This window comes from Hemitrygon akajei, chromosome 9 (assembly GCF_048418815.1).
Source record: "Hemitrygon akajei chromosome 9, sHemAka1.3, whole genome shotgun sequence".
In the NCBI taxonomy this organism is placed as follows: Eukaryota; Metazoa; Chordata; class Chondrichthyes; order Myliobatiformes; family Dasyatidae; genus Hemitrygon; species Hemitrygon akajei.
In genome coordinates this window covers 41,504,635-41,522,628 of record NC_133132.1, presented here as the reverse complement: position 1 = coordinate 41,522,628, position 17,994 = coordinate 41,504,635, and the positions used below count along the sequence as shown (strand labels likewise).

General features: G+C 42.8%; 1 protein-coding gene across 1 annotated transcript; it reads right to left on the bottom strand.

Moving 5' to 3' along the window:
* Nucleotides 1-1,594: 1,594 nt before the first annotated feature.
* Nucleotides 1,595-9,701, bottom strand: LOC140733033 (uncharacterized). Its single transcript, XM_073055810.1, has 2 exons — nt 9,607-9,701; nt 1,595-6,043 (listed from the first exon to the last, which is right to left on the bottom strand). The coding sequence occupies exon 2, from the start codon at nt 5,547-5,549 to the stop codon at nt 4,113-4,115; it is 1,437 nt and encodes a 478-aa protein (XP_072911911.1). The 5' UTR covers nt 5,550-6,043; nt 9,607-9,701; the 3' UTR covers nt 1,595-4,112.
* Nucleotides 9,702-17,994: the final 8,293 nt, after the last annotated feature.

The following is a 17,994-nucleotide window of genomic DNA, read 5'->3' as shown; positions in this document are numbered from 1 at the left end:
ATAGAAGAGAGTAAAAAAGAAAAGAAAAAAGAAAGAAAGAATGCCTGGATATCGGAAGATCCCCACATGCTCCATGGAGTTCATAATAGCGTTAGTATATATATTTATTTATTTCCCCAAATAACCAGTAACTTTATCTTCGGAGCATCTGTATATTTAATCCTATCTTTTGTAAATAAGGGCGCCAAATTTTCAGAAATATTTCATATTTATCTCTTAAATTATAAGCAATTTTTTCAAGTGCAATGCAGCTGAAAATTTCATTCTTCCAACAATCTCTCTTTTAGATTAATTCTTCTCCATATATCAATCAAATTTAAATCTTTCATCAATGATAAAGTTAATTTTGCTACTTTTGATTTTGTAACAACCTTTGTTGATCTATCTAAAACTGGGTCTAGACAAAAGTTAAAATCTCCACCTATTAATATTTTGTCGTGTGCGTCAGCCAAATTCAAAAAGGCCTCTTGTATAAATTTTACATCATTTTCATTTGGTGCATAAATATTCATAAGAGTCCATAGTTCTGAAAAAATTTGACAATGTATAATTACATATCTCCCCGCCTAATCAATTAATACATTTTGTGTTTTAATTAGTAAAGTTTTATTAATCAAAATTGCAATTCCCCTCGCCTTTGAATTAAATGAAGCTGCAATAACATTTCCGACCCAATCTCTCTTTAATTTCTGATGTTCTATCTCTGTTAAATGTTTTTCTTGTAAAAAAAGCTATATCTATTTTCATTTTCTTAATGTATGTTAAAATTCTTTTTCTTTTCACTAACATTAAGCCCATTAACGTTAAAACTTTAAAAATTCAGTAAATTGGTCATTATTTTTAACAGGGTTACTCCAATCTATAATAATACCCAATCTTTCAACTTTCGTAGTACCTTGGGGAATCTTTTTAAAATTCTCCATGTTGCTATGTGATCATCCAGGCAAAGAAAGAAAAATAGATTATAAAGAAAAAAGTAACAGAATACCCCCCCACTAATGTTGTGGATAAAAAAAAACACGTTACCCCCCTCTGTTGTACGGGTCATGGCAATTGCCATGATTACACACGTGAATCCCATAGCAAACGATCCGAAGTTCCCCCAGCTCCCCCATAACATAAAAAAGTATATATAAGAAAAGAAAAAATAATAACACTAATCTCAATTAATATTTCTCAAATTTTTACCTTTCTCCCCCTGTATCATATAATTAAGAATATATTTAAATATTCTTCTGTTCTTAAATGTCCATCAACTCCATTCACTGTCCCTGTCTTCATCTTTATTCCATTTCACATTTAAATCTGAGGGTGTGGTTAGCGAATATTTGGGAGTTTTTGTGCAAACTCTTCCGCATCCCGATAATCAGTAAAAAATCTTCTTTTTCCGTCATCCAAAAAAATTATCAGGGTTGCCGGGTGACGCAATTTAAATTTATAACTCTTTTCCCATAAAACTTTTTTTGCTGGATTAAATTCCTTCTTTCTCTTCAAAAGATCATAACTTATATCAGGATAGAAAAGTACTCCTTTCCCTACTATCATCAATGGCCCGTTTCTCTTTCTGGCACGTTGGGCAGCCGCCTTCAGGATCTTTACTTTATCTTGATATCTTAAGCATTTTATCAAGATTGATTGTGGGTTTTGATCAACTTGAGGTCTTGATCTTAAGGCTCTGTGAGCCCTTTCAATTTCAATTAACTGGGTTCCTTCTTCCATTTCCAAATTTGAAAAAAAAGTATTGGTTCCTCTCCCTCTATACCTTCTTTAAGTCCAACAATCTTAATATTATTTCGTCTGCTAAAATTTTCAAGCACGTCCACTTTTTCCAACAACTGTTTTCTTTCTGATGTCCAGGCAGAAATATTATCTTCCATTTTATTCATTCCATCAATGATGTCACTCGTTTCTTCCAAATTTTTAATTTTCTTGTCCATTTTGTCCTGTCTTTTTATCATTTTATCAAACATAGTCTTCATATTATTAATTTTTTTTATTACTTTTAATGCTTTTAATTCATGCATTATTTGCACCAAAGATTTTCTTATGTCTCCAGAAAACCTTTCACCTCCAACCTCTTCCTGTTGTTCTTCTTTATTTTGTCTCTTCATCTTCGTCTGATTTATCCAAAGAATCTGAATCCACCTCAGATTCACTTTCTGTTCTGATCGTAGCTGGGATTTGTAGTTTAAGTTGCTCGTGTTTCCGCATGCCCCTTCCTTCACGCATGTGCAATTCCTGTTGCTTTTTTTTTGGAGACGGTTGATGTTGCCGCTGTTTCCTGTTCTGTATCGCCGGCAGTAAAATGCACTTGAGCCCGCAGCTCTTTCATGGCAGCCGGCCTTGATTCTTTTCCAACTTGTGTTATCTTCAAGGTAGTAGTTTTCTTCTGCTTCTGTTTATGAGACAAATCTTGGGACAATCCTGAGTAGTTAATATAAATAACTTTCAGTAAGTATTTACTAACTTTTCTTCACTTAAACATTGTTTTACTGGTTTTTTACGGGAGAGCTGGATTTCCACGTCTCGATCCTACGTCATCACGTGATGTCCCCTTGTGGCCAGTTCCTCAACACAAATTTCTAGAGGAATCCCTTCCAATCAAAACAACCCAAGACCTTTGAGCTTGTAGATTTTCCTTGAGTTCTTCATGTTAGAAACTGCTAACTACCTATCTTCATGACCCGACTTGAACGAAGAGAAAGATTTATCCTCGAGCCACCAGCAGGGATGACAATTTTATTATACGGATCTTATAATACTGAAAAGTGAGTCAGAGAGAATCTGTATTTACCAAGAAGTAGCCTTTATTGTCTCAACTAAAGAACACGTGGTTCACAAACTAGCTAACTGTGTGCATATCCACTAGAATTCCCCGACCCTCCATGAACAGTCAATGAAGAGAAAAGGTTATTACCCAGTAAAGGAGTCTACGCTGGACAGGTGTTCCTTGTGGTCCCGATCTCCACGTGTCTGTGGCGTCCTCCTCATCCGTGATGGTTGGTCTCTGGTTGCTGGAGAGTTATCACCATTTTGCATTTGGAGCTCCAGATTCTTATAGTTTCCTTCATCAGTTGAACTAATGGATTTCCATCCCATTGGCTCAAAGTCACCTGACCTACTTTGGTCACCTTACTGGCTCTAGTGCAGGGCTACAACCAATGCTGTTCCACGGTTAATGCCCCTCCCATCTTTGTGTGTTTGTGCCTTTCAACTCTGACTGGTCCAAACCAGTTAAACTAGGTGACCCAAACATTCAATTTAACGTGATTACAGATTGCTTCTTTGGTAGGACTGGAACTTTACTTAATAAATAGCTATTTGTCTGAGAATGATCTCAGATTCAGCAGGTCATCACTTGAACCTCCTTATGTCCACATTCAATTGCTCTGATTAGATTATCCCCGAGCAAGTATCAGTTCAGAGTTCACAAAATGGGGGGAAACAAAGACATTTGGATTGTCTGCTACTTCTGTCCTGATTCATCTGAATCCACTGATTTGTAGACTGTTGTTCTTTTTGTCTACTTCCACTGTCCTTGATTCATTCAAATCCAATAATTTGTAGACTGTAGTCCCTTCTGGCCAACAAGGATATTCTTCCTCAGGCAAGAGATCTGAGAGAGAAACATAACTGCAGTCAGTTTGTCTTCTTCTTCAGTCTGTAGAAAGTCATGCAGGAAATTCAAGGGAAACCTCTTCAGCCCTGGTGGAGACCGTCCGGAACCCATCACCAAAGAGCGAGTGAGAGGTGAACAGCAGGATGGATTTAAAAGGATTATCATGGAACAGAAACACTGGAAGGGTCTAGCTGGACTGAGCTGACTGTCTACTGTACATGGGGTGAGTTGCAAATTCAGCAAGTACCTGAGGCAAAGTTTAAAATACAAATGATTTATTAATAACAGATCCAGAAAATTAATTTCCACTCCCATTAAAGGATTAAATGTGAACATCAGCAGAAGAAACTTCTCTCAGTTCCAGAGGCCAGGATTTAGAACTGGGTGTGATAAGCAGCAGCAAAAATTACTGGAGTTCGACACCAACAGTCTCTTTTGAACTCGTCTCTGGATTCAGCAAATTTGATGGTTAAATATTCAGCATGAGGCATATTTAAATTGTGTCCTCACTGTGAACTCGGTAGTGTTTCGTAAGTTCGGATGTACGACTGAATCGCTTCCCACATTCAGAGCAGGAGAACGGCCTCTCACCAGTGTGAAGTTGCTGGTGTGCTTGCAGCCTGGATGTCTGAGTGAATTGCTTACCACAGTCTGAGCAGGTGAATGGTTTCTCCCCAGTGTGAACTCGCTGGTGTGTCTGTAGGTTGGATAACTGAGCGAATCCCTTCCCACAGTCTGAGCAGGTGAACGGCTTCTCCCCAGTGTGAACTCGCTGATGTATTTTCAGTTGAGATGACGAGATGCATCCTTTCCCACAATCTGAGCAGGTGAACACCCACTCTCCTGTGTGAACTGACTGGTGTGTCAGTAGGTCTGATGATTGGGAAAATCCCTTTCCACAGTCTGAGCAGGTGAATGGTTTCTTCTCACTGTGAGTTGACTCGTGTCTCTGTAGGTGGGATGATCGAGCAAACCCTTTCCCACACACGGAGCAGGTGAATGGCCTCTCCCCAGTGTGAACTCGCTGGTGTCTGTACAGGTGAGATGACCAAGTGAATCGCTTCCCACAGTCTGAGCAGGTGAATGGCCTCTCCCCAGTGTGAATTCGCTGATGTATTTTCAGTTCAGATAACCGATAGAATCCTTTCCCACAATCTGAGCAGGTGAACAACCCCTTCCCAGTGTGAACTGACTGGTGTCTGTGAAGGGCAGATAACGAATTGAATCCTTTCCCGCAATTTGAGCAGGTGAACAACCACTCTCCAGTGTGAACTGACTGGTGTCTGAGAAGGTCAGATGACTGAGTGAATCCCTTCCCACATTCTGAACAGGTGAATGGTTTCTCCCCGGTGTGAGCTGACCGATGTGACTGCAGGTGAGATTGGCTAGTGAATCGCTTCCCACAGTCTGAGTAGGTGAATGACCTCTCCCCAGTGTGAACTCGCTGATGTCTATGTAAGTTGGTTGAGAAAGAGAATCCCTTTCCACAGTCTGAGCAGGTAAACGGCCTCTCCCCAGTGTGAACTGACCGATGTGACTGCAGGTGAGATTGTCTAGTGAATCGCTTCCCACAGTCTGAGCAGGTGAATGGTTTCTCCCCAGTGTGAACTCGCTGATGTCTATGTAAGTTGGATGAGAAAGAGAATGCCTTTCCACAGTCTGAGCAGGTAAACGGCCTCTCCCCAGTGTGAACTGACCGATGTGACTGCAGGTGAGATTGGCTAGTGAATCGCTTCCCACAGTCTGAGCAAGTAAACGGCCTCTCCCCAGTATGAACTCGCTCATGTACCTTCAGCTGAGATGCTGAATTGAATCCCTTCCCGCAGTCTGAGCAGGTAATTTGTTTCTTACTAGTGTGAACTTGTTGATGCAGCTTCAGTTGACGTGACCGTGGAAATCCCTTCCCACAGTCTGAGCAAGTGAATGGCATTTTCCCAGTGTGAACTGATTGGTGTGTCAGTAGGTCAGATTCAGATGACTGAATGGATTCCTTCCCACATTCTGAGGTGAACAGCCTCTCTCCAAGGTAAACTGAACAGTGAGACAGTTGGTCAGATAACTGAGTGAATCCCTTCCACGTGACAGAACGAGAATGATATCTCCCTACTGTCAATTCTCTAGCAATTCATTAAGTCAGATGATTGACGTAGTGACTCCCTTGTACAATCAATGCAGTTGAAGACCTAGTGTTCTCAGCACGTCAGGTCTAGTGGATTTCACTGAGTCACAACAGAAATCTTCATCTCAGTCACAAAGCACATTCCCAGCTGGAATGTGATAGTTCTTCATCTCCAAGGATCACAATAAATATATTGGTGTTACAGAGGAAATATCTGGTCACTCCTTAAAATCCGCACAGAGACAGCAAACCTGAGGTGCTCGAGTTTGAGATTCCCGTTCACAAATTCTTCGCCATTTCTCACCCTGTAAGATTTATAAAAAACATCAATTGGTGAAGGACAGCATTTTAGATGTGATAATTTTAGTCCCTACAGTGACCTCTAACATCACACTGTAACTGCGAAATTCAACCCACATTGAAGGAACACTCCTCCTCTTCTAACTGGGCGGAGATCAGACATCTGGACTGACCATCAAATTCTCTGACTGTTTTTCTGTCCGTATCAGAATGGGCCATATCTGCCCATCTTCAACCTGTGACTTGGCTCAGTCTGCCTCCATTAGTATTATTTCAAGTTCTGGTCATGTCCCACAGGACTACAAAGAACACATGATATTACATGGCTGATCTGGACACTTTCTAGTTATTCTGACCCCCTCCCCCTCAAGTGATTGACAGTGGTGAACTCATCGACAGCAATGCCAATGAATATTGGAGTGTAGCACTTTTATGGTGTGAAAACTACAGGTCATTTGTTACCCACAACAAGTGTTTGATATCATTATATACCCAGAGAGAATGGGGTAAAACACGTTCTCAGAAGTAGAAAGGTCCAGACTAAGAGAAGGCAGAGCAAAGAAGATATTCTCAAGAACTAAAGCTAAATCAACAAGAGGAGGGTCATAACAGGACCTAGCGTCGGATAATGAGCCTGGCCAGGTGACTGACCTTTCAGTGGATGAACAGTTAGGGAACAGAGACAACAACTCCTTATATTTCAGGATAGCTATGTTCCTTGTCGGAGTTTCAAATTGCAGTAGGACAAACTATGAGGGCATTAGGCAGGAACTAAGATTTGATTGGGAACACCTTTATTCTGGCAAGTCCACATCAGACATGAGGAGGGTGTTTAAAGATCAATTGCACAGAGTACAGGAAAAGTGGACGAAGATGGCAACGGCCATAGGATTAACTTTGAGGACACAAAACTACTGCGTTACACCAATCGCTTTTGGGACTGCCTGGCTAAGCCAGCTATTGAAATAAAACTAGAGAAGAAGAATTTTAACAAAGATGAAGGTCTCGCTCTTAAGTAAGAACTGAAATTCAATTGTAAATAAAGTGGGACAGCAGAAAGCTGATTGGATAAGGACTAACCAATCAGGAAGGACGGACAACGGGGGAGGGGGGGTTGTCATCAAAACGTCGGTTAAGATCAATACCTGGAAGACCAAGAAGAATATATTCATCATATACGCCAGGACGTAATAGGTCCTTTTTCATTTTCTACACACATGAAGAGTAAAAAGATAACCTGGGAGAGGGTGTGACTGTAAGGATAAAGGGGGGAAATATCTGCCTGGAAGCAGAAAATGTGAGTGTGGCACTTAATGAGTACTTCCTGCATTTCCTAAGGAAAAGGATAGGAAGGACCAGAAGATCAATGTCATGTGTATAAATATGTTTGGAGTTTCAGAGATCAAAGAAGAGGAAGTTTTGAGCCTCCTAATGGCTATTAAGGTGGATTAATCCCCAGGGCCTGATGGGATTTACCCCAAGTTACTAAAGGTGGCCCTTAACCAGCATTTTTGTGTCCTCTCTAGCAGCAGGTGAGTCCTGGAGACTGGAGACTGGCTGATGATGTACCTCTACTTAAGAAGGGAACAAGGGAGAATCCTGGGAAATGCAGACCAATGAGTCTCACGTCAGTTGTAGGGAAATTGCTGTAGAAAATTCTTAAGGATAAGATATATAAGCATTTGGAAACCCATGGCCTAATTAGGGAGAGCCAGCTTGATTTGAGGTTTTTGACAAGGTGATGAGAGAGATTAATGAGTGTAGTAGGGCAGTGGATGTTGTCTACGTGGATTTCAGTAAGGCCTTTGACCAAGTCCCTCATGGGAGGCTAACCCAGAAGATTAAAATGCATGGGATCTGCAGCAAGTTGGCTGTTTAGATTCACAACAGGTTTGCACATAGAAGACAGAGGGTAATGGTTGAAGTGACTTATTCAAGGTGGAGGTCTGTAATTAGTGGTGTTCCACAGGGATCTGTGCTGGGATCTCTGCTGTTGACCTGGTTGAAAATATTGATGAGTGGGTTAGTAAATTTGCAGATGACACTAAGATTAATGAAGTTCTGTATAGTGTAGAAGACTGGCAAAGAACAGAGTACAATGTAGATCAGTTGCAGATATGGGCTGAGAAATGGCAAATGGGAGTTTCACCCAGATAAATGTGAGGCGTTGATAGGCAAATATAAGGATACAGTACACTATTAAGGGCAAAACCCTCAATGGTGTTGCTGAGCAGAGAGACCTTGGGATCCAAGTTCATAGTTTCTTGAAAGTGGCTTCACAGGTCGGCAAGGTGGTTAAGAAGGCTTATGGAATGCTTGCTTTTATTAGTTGAGACACTGAGTTCTAGCGTCAGTACATTATGTTGCAACTTTATAAAACTTTGGTTTGGCCATATCTGGAGTACAGTTCTGGTCACCCAACTTTAGGCAGCATTTCCAGACTCTGGATTTGGGGATTGCCAAATGTTACGTGGATTTTCTGGTGTAGTCTGGTTGTCGTGTGCTTTGGTGATATCATTCTAGAGGAATGTTGTTTCATTTTTTAAGGCACGCTGCATTGCAGTTGTGGTATCTGAATGACAATAAACCGAAATTCAATTCAATTTAATGTTGAGGCTTTGGAGAGGGTGCAAAAGTAGTTCACCAGAATGCTGCCTGGTTCAGAAAGCATGTACTATCACAAGAGGCTTGACAAACTTGGGTTGGTTTCTCTGGAGTGTTGGAGGCTGAGGGAGATTTGATACATCTTTATAAGATTATGAGAGGCATAGACTGGACAGAGGCTATGTGTTTCCCAGGGTTGAAATGTCAAATGTCAAATAGCAGAGGGCATGCATTGAAGGTGAGAGGGGGCAGGTTAAGGGGGGTTGGGAGGAGTAAGTTTTTTACTCAGAGTCATGGATGCCTGGAATGCACTGCCAAGTACGGTGATAGAGACAAATACAACAGAGGCTTTTAAGAGAAGTTTGGATGCACACACAGATAGAATGATGGAGGGAGGGATATGGACATGGTGTATGTAGAGGGATTTAGGTGACTTTGATTTGCTTTCTAGCTGGTTTGGCAGGATAATGAGGGTAGAATGGCCTGTTCCTCTGCAGTACACTTCTATGTTCTAAAGCTGATGGAAGGATTTTGTTCTATTTCTCCATACAGCACTTACTGGCATTTTCAGTGACTGGAAGATGATTCCTCATTGGAGAATAAATCTCCAATTTTTGTTCCCAGTCCCTAATCCCTGGAATTCGGTAGCTTGAGTTCAGCAGTGTTTGGGAGACCCATCCTATTATATTCCTTCCGCCTGCGCTTCCAAACACACCCTACGGACTGGTGAGGAAAGCGGTAAAATGTCAACCATGACTGCCTGTTTACCCAGAAATCCCCACGAATAGGATACCAATCTATCCGTCACGCTTCCAGTAATGCGCATGCGTAGCAGAAATGGCGCCGATGCCATTGTATATAAGCGAAATCGCAGTGGAGTCCGAATAGGGAGGTGGGGCGGACAGAGAGGGAAAGCACCGAGACTGTTCCGAATTTGTGGGGCCACCATATTACCGGAACTCACAGCAGTTTTCCGTTAGCTGCAGTACTGATGAATCCCGAAGCCGCAGCCCCCTTCCTCCTGCGGCCGATTCACCAGTTTGTCCGCTGAGCTCTGCGCATGCGCAATTCTGGGAAAAAATTTTGGGCACCTCTTACGCCTGCGCAGTTGATCGTGGGTCATTGAGGGCGAATTGTGAATCGCTGCGCTGTTGGGAGCAACAATCACAAAATGCTGGAGAAACTCAGGCCTCGGCCTCAAATATCAACTGGCATCCCCTACCCTGAGAGAAAAAAAACTGACCATCTGCCTTCTTTACAAACTTAATATAATTTTATATGATCATCCTGAGCGTCCTGCGTTCTGAGGAAAACAATCTGTGACAGAGATGGAGTACACTCGGTAAACGCACTGTATGCACACACACAAATATTTTGTAGTTCTGCTGTCATTCTTATAAGGTATTGGCTTTATGGTATTTCCCCGCCACACACGGGGGAATATTCTTCTTTAGTGGTCAAATGTGTATATATTGTTTGTGTGCTATATGTAACGTGGATACTTTTGTTTATTTTGTAATATGATTGTAACTACATTATGGCATGCATCGTAGTCTAAATCGTGTTTGTCTTAATTTAAGTTTGTTCATAATTGACAGGGTTTTTTGCTCTCGGAGATTGAGCTGCGATGAGTTCACACTGGACAAATAGTATGGAGCTATATCGTGTCATGGTAGATATTTTTTTGAAAATATTGGCAGTTTCTTTTCACTAATTAGTGTATGCTTGAATTTTGACACACGAAAGTGCAAAGCGACTTCAGCCGTTTTTCCCTTTGGTCAGAACCCACTCCTTTAACACAGTCGCAGCATATCCAGCTTTCCTTTATAACTCAAGCTCTCCGGTCCTGGTAAGAATCTTTTCTGCATCCTTTCCAACTTAATAACATCCTTTCCGTAGCTGTGAGACTGGAACTATGTGCAATATTCCAAGTGTGGAATCACTAAGGGTATTTACGAGAATGCTTCAAGGATTGAAAGGTTTATCATATGAAAAATGTTTGGTGGCTCTGTGCCTGTACTCACTGGAATTCAAAAGAATGACGGGGAATCTCCTTGAAATCTATTGAATGGTGAAAAGCCCAGAAAAATTTGATGTGGAGAGTATGTTTCCTTCAGAGGGAGAGTCTAAGACCAGAGCGCACAGCTCCAGAATGAAGGGACATCCCTTTAGAAAGAAGACAAGGATGTGATGGGACGGTCCAGAACGAGTTTCACTGTGTGTGATGGGACAGTGCAGAGGGAGGTTCACTATTGGTGATGGGATGGTAGAGAGGAGGTTCACTGTATGATGGGATGGTACAGAGGGAGTTTCACTGTGTAACGAGACAGTGCAGTAAGAGGGATGTTCACTATAGGTGATGGGGTGATGCAGAGGGAGGTTCACTGTGTGATGGGACAGTGCAGAGGTATCTTTACTATATGTAATGGGATGGTACAGAGGAAGTTTCACTATAGGTGATGGGATGGTGCAGAGGGAAGTTTACTGTGGTTCATCTATTTTAGGACACGTACAAACACTTTCCTTGTTTCTCCACAGCATCCAAGGATAAACGATCAGACATTGATGATTTATTCTCCTTAATGTGGTTTAAAGTTTCCAGTACTCCCTGTTTTGTAATGTCAATATGCACAAAGACATGATGTTTCATTCCCTTAAATCATTAGCTTTCATCATATTCAGCAGAGTAAATACAAACAAGAAGTATTCATTTAAAATCTCTTCCATCCCCTAAGCCTCCACATGTGGATGACCACACTGATCTTTAAGGAACATGCTCTCACTTATTAAAGATTAGCTCTCATTATTTGTCAGGAATACTTTAAAACATTAAACCATATAGTTAAATGTGTTACTTGCATCAAGGTATGCTGGGATAGCCCACAAATGTCGCACCACTTGCAGCACTAACATAGCATGCTCACAACTTCTAACCATAACTGATACATCTTCGGAAGTGGGAAGAAAGTTCAAAATGCCTTTATTAAAGTTCAGAGTAAAATTTATTATCAGAATACATACACGTCACCACATTCAATCTTGAGATTCTTTTTTCTTGCAGGGATACTTAGGAAATCCATAGAACACTCACTGTAAACAGAATCAATGAACAACAAACTGCAATTATAAATAAATAGCAATAAATAACGAGCATGAAATAACAAGATAAAGAGTCCTTGAGGTGAGACCATTGGTTGTGGGAACGCCTGAAATCGAATATGCATAGTTATCCCCTTTTGTTCAAGAGCCTAAGGGCAGGTTGAAGGGCAGCAACTGTTCTTGAACCTGATTATATGAGTCCTGGGACACTTGTACCTCCCAGCTGATGGCAGCAGTGAGAAGGCTGCATGGCCTGGGTGGTGAGGATCTTTTGATGATGAACACTGCTTTGCTATGGCAACCTTTCCTGTAGATGTGCTCAATGGTTAGGAGGATTTTGCCCATGATATACCTTCTGAAAATCTGCTGCCTTTTGTAGGACTTTATGCTCAAAGGCATTGGTGTTCCCATACCAGACTGTAATGCAGCCAGTCAGTATACTTTCCACCACACATCTATAGAATTTTGCCAAGGTTTTTGATGACATGCTAAATCTGTGCAGACTCCTCAGAAAGTTGAGGCGCTGTCGTGCTTTCTCTGCAAATATATTTATAGGATATGTCCAGGACAGGTCCTCTGAGATAGTGACACCCAGGAATTTAAAGTTTCTGACCTCTCTGACTCTGACCTTCCAATGAATATTAGCTCATGGACCTCCAATTTCTCTCTCCTGAAGTCTCCAACCAGTTCCTTGGTCTTATTGACATTGAGTGCGAGGTCGTTGTTATTAAACATTCAATCTCCAAGTTTTCAATCTCAATGAATGTATGCTGATTTATCACCCCCAACAGTGGAGTTGTCAGCAAACCTTTATATGGTGTTTAAGTGTACTTAGCCACACAGTGATGGGTGTAAAGCAAGTAGAGCAGGGGACTGAGCACTCATCCCTCTGGTGCTCCTATGCTGATGGAGATCGTGGAGATGTTTTTACAAATCTGAACTGACTGGGTTCTGCAAGTGAGAAAATCCAGGATCCAGTTGCACAAGGGGGTATTGAGGCCCAGGTCTTGGAGTTTACAGTTTAATTTTGAGGGGATGATGGCTCAACTGCATCTGATAAAGAGCATCTTCATGTATGATCTGTCAGGGCACAGGAGCAGGGATTCAATTGCAGACCCAGTACTGTGCACACAGTGATATTATTTGTGTAACAAATCCCAAGATGTAAACAAAGGTGGTGTCAAAGTTCAGGCAAAGATCGAAACATCCAGAGAAATCCAAACCCCAGAATCAGGCAGAGTTGATATTCAGATGGACAGAGTACAGATACAAATGCTGGAAAGGCTCAAGAAAATTAATTGGCACAATCTAGCAACAAACAGGTGAAAACACAGGACTGAAATACACTGAGCAATAAACGGAGAGGCAGATGATAGGTGGAGCACAATGAGACAGAAGTGGCAGCAATACAGGTAAAAATGAGAAACAGATGAGAGATGGAGTAGAGCAGGAACAGGGATAGGAGCACATGGGAATACAAAACCACAGACTGACAGCACTCCCCTTCTATCGATGCCTCCTGACATCACGGCAGGTAGAGCTGGGTGTTGGTGATGAAAGTCCCTGATGAAAGAGGGGCCCAGGATATTATGGGTGGGGACCCAGCACCTCCCCTCAGGACCATAGCCCTCCCAGTCCACAAGGCACTGGAGGACACGACCCCAGCGATGAACATCCAGTAGTTGACACACCATGAAGACCTCTGACCCATCGGTGAGCTGTATGGAAGGGGAGTGGCTCGTGAAAGGCTTGATGCAGGACACATGGAAGGTAGGATGAATGCAGCGGAGAGTGGAGGGGAGGTTGAGATGGACAGCAGCAGGGCTGATGACTTCAGCAATGGGAAAGGGGCCGATGAATGGGGGGTGAGCTTGCAGGAATCCACCTTGAGGGGCAGGTCTCAGGTTGAAAGCCATACACGCTGTCCTTGGCAGTAATGTGGGGCCTTGGAACGATGGCAGTCAGCTTGATGCTTGATCCTAGCAGAGGCACAGAGAAGGGTAGAGCAAGAGTGCCTCCATGTCCACGGACAATGGCGGATGAATGCCTCGGCAGATGGAACGCAAACCTCCTCCTCCTGGGCAGGGAACAGTGGAGGTTGGTAGCCAAGGCAGCACTTGAAGGGGGAACAGGCCATTGGATGAGGACAGATTAGGCATGCTCAGCCCAAGGTAGCTGCTGACTCCACGAGGAGGGGTTCTGGGAGACCAGACACCGCAATACTGTCTCTAGCTGTTGGTTGGCCTGCTCTATCCGGCCATTGGTCTGTGGGTGGAATCCTGAAGACAGACTCACCGAGGCACCCAGAAGATTACAGAATACCCTCCAGAAGTCAGATGTGAATTGAGAGACCCTGTCTGACACAATATCTACAGGTAAACCATGTAATTTAAAAACTTGCAAAACTAGTAATTTGGCTGTTTCTTTGGCAGAGGGGAGTTTAGGTAAAGGAATGAAGTGTACAGACTTTGAGAATTAATCAGCTACCCTGAAAATGGTGCTATTTCCATCTGATGGGAAGAACAGTGGCAAAAATCGAGGGCTACGTGGGACCAGGGTCTCTTGGGGATAGACAGGGGTTGTAACAAACCAGCGGGTTACCGTTTCGAATTCTTGCCCTGAGCACAAACCAAGCAGAGCGAGACAAAGTTGCGGATGTCATCTCCCATGGAGGGCCACCAGAACCACCGACTGATGAAGGCCTGCGTAAGCTTGGTTCCAAGGTGACAGGATAACTGGGAAGAATGACCCCAATGCAATAGACAGAGCTGGGAACATAAACACAGTTAGTGGGACATTGACTAGGGGCTGCCTCGCTCTGTTGAGCAGCTTGCACCATTGCTTCAATGTCCTAATGTGCTGCACCCACAAGACAGCGAGCGAGGAGGATGACCCGGGATTTTGGGAGAGGGAAATCAGCTTTTCCATTGCTGGAACCGGGACGGAAGGACAGTGTAAAATTGAATCTCGAGAAAAACAGGGACCAACGAGCTTGACGGGAGTTGAGACACCTGGCCGTATGGACATTTTCCAGATTCTTGTGATCAGTCCAGACTGAGAATGGCACCTTTGCCTCCTCCAGTCAATGCCTCCACTCTTCCAGAACTAGTTTCACAACCAGCAATTCCAGGATTCTGGCATCGTAATTCTGCTCCATAGATTGAGGCAGTGAGAGAAGGCGGCTTAGGGGTGTGCCTTCTCATCCTTGGCTGACTGCTGAGAAAGAACCACTTGTACACCAATGCCAGACCCATTCACCTCCACAATGAACTGCCAGACGGTGTTGGGTTGAATCAGGATGGGGGCAGAGGGGAAACAATCCTTTTGGTCAGAGAATGTTTTTCCAGTAGCAGGGGACTAGGAGAATCTGGCAGCTGATGAGGTAACAGCAGAGAGTGGTGCAGCCAGTGTACTGTAATTGCGTAACAAATCTTGAGGTGCAAACAAAGTCAGCATCAAAGTTCAGGCAAAGATCAAAACATCCAAATCCAAAAACTAGAATGAGGAAACAGACAGAGTCAGTATTCAGACTGACAGAGTACAGATACAAATGCTAGAAAGGCTCAGGGAAATTCACTGGCACAATCTAGCAACAAGTAGGTGAAAACACAGGACTGAAATACACTGAGCAATAAACAAAGGCAGATGATAGGTGGAGCACAATGAGACACAGGCCACAGCAATACAGGTAATAATGAGAAACAGATGAGAGACGGAGTAGTCAGTGATACAGGGGCCGGAGTAGAGCAGGAGTGGGGACAGGAGCACATGGCAATACAAAACCACAGACTGACAGCTAGGGGGAAACACACAAAAAGACAGAGTTCACCTGGAGGTACTGACAGTATCTTTGCTTTGCAAATATTCTATGGTTGTGTGCAGCGCCAATAAGATGGTATCTGCTGTAGACCTGTTGTTCCAGTAGGCAAAATGGAGCAGATCCAAGTCACCACTCAGACAGGAGCTGATATGCTTCAACACCAGCTTCTCAAAACACCATCAATGTGGATTTATTATCAAAGAATGTATAAATGATACAACCTTGAGATTTGTCTACTTACAGGCAGCCACAAAAGCCAGAAATGCAAAAGAACCCAATTTTTTTTTAAAAAAAGACCAACACCCAATGCTCAGAGAGAAGTGGGGGAAGAAACAAAAAACGATTCATGCAAACAATTAAGCAAGTAACAGTATTCAGAATGAATTGAGTCCATAAACCCAAAACCCGGAGTAGGCCTATGCTCTCAGTCCATCATACAGGTGGGTAAATCGCTGCGAAGCTCATGGACATGAAGCCCAGAGCAGCCAGAGCAGAGCTTCCAGCCCACACTCAACCTTTCCAAATTGGCGCGGTGCTCTAATGGATCAATCCTTGCTCCCAGTTTACATCCATGAGCTCCGAAACAACTCCACTTCGACCTTCTCCACTCCACTCACTCCAACTTTGTCTCTAAAGTTCCAACTTAATTACTCCTCTCCAACTTCTCCTGGAAAATGCCTCAGTCTTGCCCCAGCTCTGTCTCAGACCCACATGCGTCGACCTTGGATTAGCCTCGCCTTCGCTTGCTTCTTCATTGTTTGCAGTGATCGTTTACAATCTTCCATAAAAAGTGTTAACAACAGAGTATTTCATCAAATTCTTTGCTTTGAAAACCACCTGTCAGCTGTCACCCACCTTCTGTGGTGCTACCTTAAACTGGAAGATCTTAAACTGGAGCACCCAGAGGACATCCATGTGGTCACGGTGAGGACATAACAACAACAATGGGAATGGAGCCCCCCAATGGATGATCACACACTGTAAAATGATTGCAGTTAATCCACATGGTCATGTGGAGAACATACAAAACTCCTTACTGACAATGTTGGGAACGGAAGCCCGATCGATCATCACACATGTAAAGTGATTATGTTAATTGCTACATTACCCTGCACCCTTTTGCTCTTACTTTACTTGTTGACTCTCTTAGGCTTCGCCTTTCCCTTTATCTACCAGAATTATGCAATGTCATTTTGCACTCCTGATTTCCCCAACCTGTACTCCTCCATCTCTTATACTCTTCATGGGATTCACAATCCCTGCTGTCTATACCTAACATACACATTTTCCCCTTCCCTTAACAACCAAGGTTCCCTAATCCGACCATTCTGCCCCTCACTTCAGCAGTGCCATCTCATTTGTCAGATGTCCCTTTTCATGCAAGCAGATATCAATCAAAAAGCCAACGACATTTGCTGTCTGTAGAATTGTACAGCAGAGGAACATGGGTCCTTCAGTCCATGATGTCTGTGACATACATGATGCCAAATTGAACTAAATCTCTTCTGTCTGTAGATGATCCGTATCCCTCCAGATGCACATATATGTATTTAACATTCTCATAAACACCACTTTCATTTCTGTTTCCACACTACGGCAGCTTGTTCCAGGTACCTGCCATCCTCTGTGTAAAAAAGACTTTCATTGCCCGTCTCCCTGAAACTTCTTCCCCTCACTTTAAATGCATGTCCTCTCAGATTGTCAGACTTTAATTTGTCCATTAGTTCTGTATTTCTCCATAATTATATTAAAACTAATAGATTTATGGTCACTGAACCCAATGTGATCCCCCACTGTCCCATCTGTTACTTGCCTAATTTCATTTCCCAATACGAGATCCACTCTAGACCGCTCATCTGCAAACTGTTTCTGAAAACTTTCCTGGGAACATTTATCCAATTGTTCCCCATTCAAATACAATGGTAGTCCCATTCAATATGTGGAACACTGACATCACCTACTATTGCAACCCTATTGTTCCATCAGTTCTCTGTGATTCCCTACATGTTTGTTTCTCTAATTCCTGCTGATTACTGGGAGTTTATAACACAATCCCATCAAAATGATCACCTCACGTACTTTATATTTCTAACTTCCACCTATAGTCTCACCAGACAATCCTTCAGAAATATACTACTAAATACTGATTCACCCTGATCCAAAAGACAATTGCCCCTCTTCTCTCATCTCTACCTGTTTCATCTGTACCGTGAAACAATGAGTTTCTTCCCCCAAGATACCAGACTCCTCAATACCCAGAGTCTGGACTGATGCCAACTTACTGCCTTCTACTGTGCCTGTTGTCTTGTTTTTTTATTTATTGTAATGCTTGCACTGTTTTGTGCACTTTATGCAGTCCTGGGTAGGTCTGTAGTCTTGTGTACTTCTTTTTTCTGTGTTGTTTTTACGTAGTTCAGTGTAGTTTTTGTATTG

Excerpts from the sequence above, each read along its gene's own strand:
- LOC140733033 (XM_073055810.1), bottom strand. The coding sequence starts at position 5,549 with ATGCCATTCACTTGCTCAGACTGTGGGAAGGGATTTCCACGGTCACGT.